General features: G+C 40.8%; 1 protein-coding gene across 2 annotated transcripts in view; it reads right to left on the reverse strand.

The window, feature by feature from the left end:
* Nucleotides 1-2,793, reverse strand: part of LOC107085786 (eukaryotic translation initiation factor 4E-1A-like) — a 20,121-nt gene that overhangs the window by 14,216 nt on the left and 3,112 nt on the right. For both annotated transcript variants that reach the window (XM_015376332.1, XM_015376333.1), the window contains exon 2: nucleotides 2,082-2,185. In XM_015376332.1, coding sequence (XP_015231818.1) covers nucleotides 2,082-2,185 — 104 coding nt within the window. The remainder of the gene's footprint in view (nucleotides 1-2,081; nucleotides 2,186-2,793) is intronic.

Consider the following 2,793-nt stretch of genomic DNA (forward strand, 5'->3'; position numbering starts at 1 on the left):
TCTCCTTGAACCCCAGTCGTCCTCAGCAGATGGCCGCTCACACTGAGCCTGGTTCTGCTGGAGGTTTCTTCCTGTTAAAAGGGATTTTTTTTTTCTCTCCACTGTCGCTACAAGCATGCTTAGTGTGAGGGATTGCTAAAGAGTCAATGAGTCAATGCAATCAACGGGTTTTCCTTAGATAGAAAACTTTGAATCAATCTGACTGGATGATCTGGTGAACTGGAAAGTGACCTGAGATGACATGTGTTGTAAATTGGCCCTATAGAAATAAACTGAATAGAATTAAAACAGGAATTAGAGCAGCCAGTGAGTTCAAATAAAAGCAGGGTTTGAATTTGCGCCATGAAAGGACAGAAACATCTAGAGGATTCAAATTAAACTGCTTCCAGTTTAACGAAAGAGCCAACTCAGACTGTCTGATGAGTAAATGTGGGATAGAGTGCGTCAGCTCGGCTTTAATGCAGGATGTTTTGGGGCGTTTCCTCATTTTAACGTGTCTGTCAATCATCAGAGAGTCAGACTGAAGGAAGTAATCTGATGATTTTCAAACAGCAGATCTGATAAACCCTGACAGGCTTCTGACTTTCCCATCTGGCACAAAGCGGGCAGGGAGTAGCTATCCTGACCCAATGACAGGTGGGTAAAGGCTAAAAAGTAAAGGATGAGTTTTTTTTACATCTGAATTTAAATGCTGGAGCCTGAAAAACAGATTTTGTTTGTTTTTTAAAAGGTAGCATGGGGCATGCAAATGTTAACTTTTAGCTGAAGCTCTTAGGTGCAGCTGAACACTTTAAGGTCGACGTTGGGGCGACAGTGGCGTCGGATGCAGGAGTTTGCCCTTCAACCAGAGAGTTGTTGGTCTAAGCCCAGACTCCAGTTTGTTGTTGTCTCTGGGCAAGACACTTCCCCTGCATTGCCTACTGACTGTGGTCAGAGGGGCGGACAGCACCAGTGTCCAACTTTCATTCCTCTGATGAGTTTAGCTTCTCTGATTGACTCACTTGGACTTAAACATCACATCCTTGTGGGATTTAAAATCTACATAAAATATTCAGTTGCTGCCTGATTGCATTCAGCAGAGAGCTTAAACAGAAGGCAGCTGAGAGGAAACATGTGAACGGATGAGGAAGGGTCACCAGAACCAGGATGAAAAACTAAACAAAAACAGCCACATAAATGGATCTAGGAAGCTGGAAGCTACGTCAGTGATAAAAACAGATCAGTTTCTGTCTGAGAATCAGTTTGAACATTTTGATGCTGTTGATCAAATTTGCTTTAGGAAGAAAACAATCAGCAGAGAGACAAGATGATTTGGAAGGATTGGTTGGTTGGATGGATGGAGAATGGATGAATGGATGGACGGAGGATGAATGGATGGATGTTAGATGATGAATAATTGATGGATTAATGATGGATGGATGGATGAACGGATGGATGGATTGATGTTGGATGGATGAATAATTGATGGAGGGATGAATGGTTGGATGGATGGAAGATGGATGGATGTTGGATGGGTGGAGGATGGATGGATGGATGGATGAACGGAGGATGGATGGTTGAATGGATGGATGGATTGATGTTGGATGGATGAATAATTGATGGAGGGATGAATGGTTGGATGGATGGATGTTGGATGGATGGATGGATGAACGGAGGTTTGATGTTGAATGGATGAATAATTGATGGATGGATGGATGGATGGATGGATGAACGGAGGTTTGATGTTGAATGGATGAATAATTGATGGATGGATGGATGTTGGATGCATGTTTTCCTTTTATTGAACATTAATTCTAACTCTGATCTTTTCCGTTTTTAAATCGTTCCTGAACCTCCTGGATTTTCAGATTTCCCTCTAACATTGAACCAAGTTTGGACCCGAATTTTTCCAGAACAATAAAATCTTAAAGTTCTGGTAAATCTGTTGTTCAGGGATGGAGGATCTGAGCTTCACAGCCTGAAGCTTTAGAAACGTTCAAACCTTCTCGGTGGCACACAGATGAGATCCTAATCCATGTTGGACCTTTGGACCCGCCTCATCATGGAGACGAGTTAAACGTGTTCCAACCTGCAGATCCTACCTGTTCTGAAGGGGATGCTTGATGTAGGCCTCTGGGCTCACAACCTCCTTTCCAGTCTCCTGGGCTCCATCTTGGTCAGCGTGGGGAGGACTCGGGTTGCTTTCCTGAACAAAACACACGGAGAAGCAGAGAAGGAATGAAGCCATCTACAGAAATGGTTTCAGACACTTTTAGATGGTCCAGACCGAGTGAAACCAAGTACTAGTCTGTTCCGGTCGCCTTAAATAAACCTGCTAAACCGCGCCTTAAAATAAACATTATTAAAGTTTTCCAAAGCCTTAGAAATCTAGAGGAATAATAAAACAAAAACAAATCAATAATCAAACCGTCTTTAGTAAAAACTAATGTCAGACAGAGAACCACCAGTTTAGTTATAAGTTTCCTTTGGGCTCTGAGGTAAAGACAGATCTATGAGGCTTTAGTGAAGAGAAAAGAATAAATAAATGCAACTTTTTTTGGATGTTTATCTTCTAATAATTTTAGCAGTAACTGTTATAGTGGCCGCTAACAAATACGTGGACCAACAAATTGAATGATGCCATAGTGGCCGTCTTTAAAACTTTTAAAAAACTTTATTCTCATAATTTTACGACCTTAATTATGTAATATTACGACTTTATTCTTATAATATTACGACTTTTTTCTAATAATTTTATGACTTTATTTCCATAACATTACAACTTTATTCTCGTAATATTACAACTTTATTCTC

Source organism: Cyprinodon variegatus, unplaced genomic scaffold, assembly GCF_000732505.1.
Source record: "Cyprinodon variegatus isolate N-32 unplaced genomic scaffold, C_variegatus-1.0 Scaffold133, whole genome shotgun sequence".
In the NCBI taxonomy this organism is placed as follows: domain Eukaryota; kingdom Metazoa; phylum Chordata; class Actinopteri; order Cyprinodontiformes; family Cyprinodontidae; genus Cyprinodon; species Cyprinodon variegatus.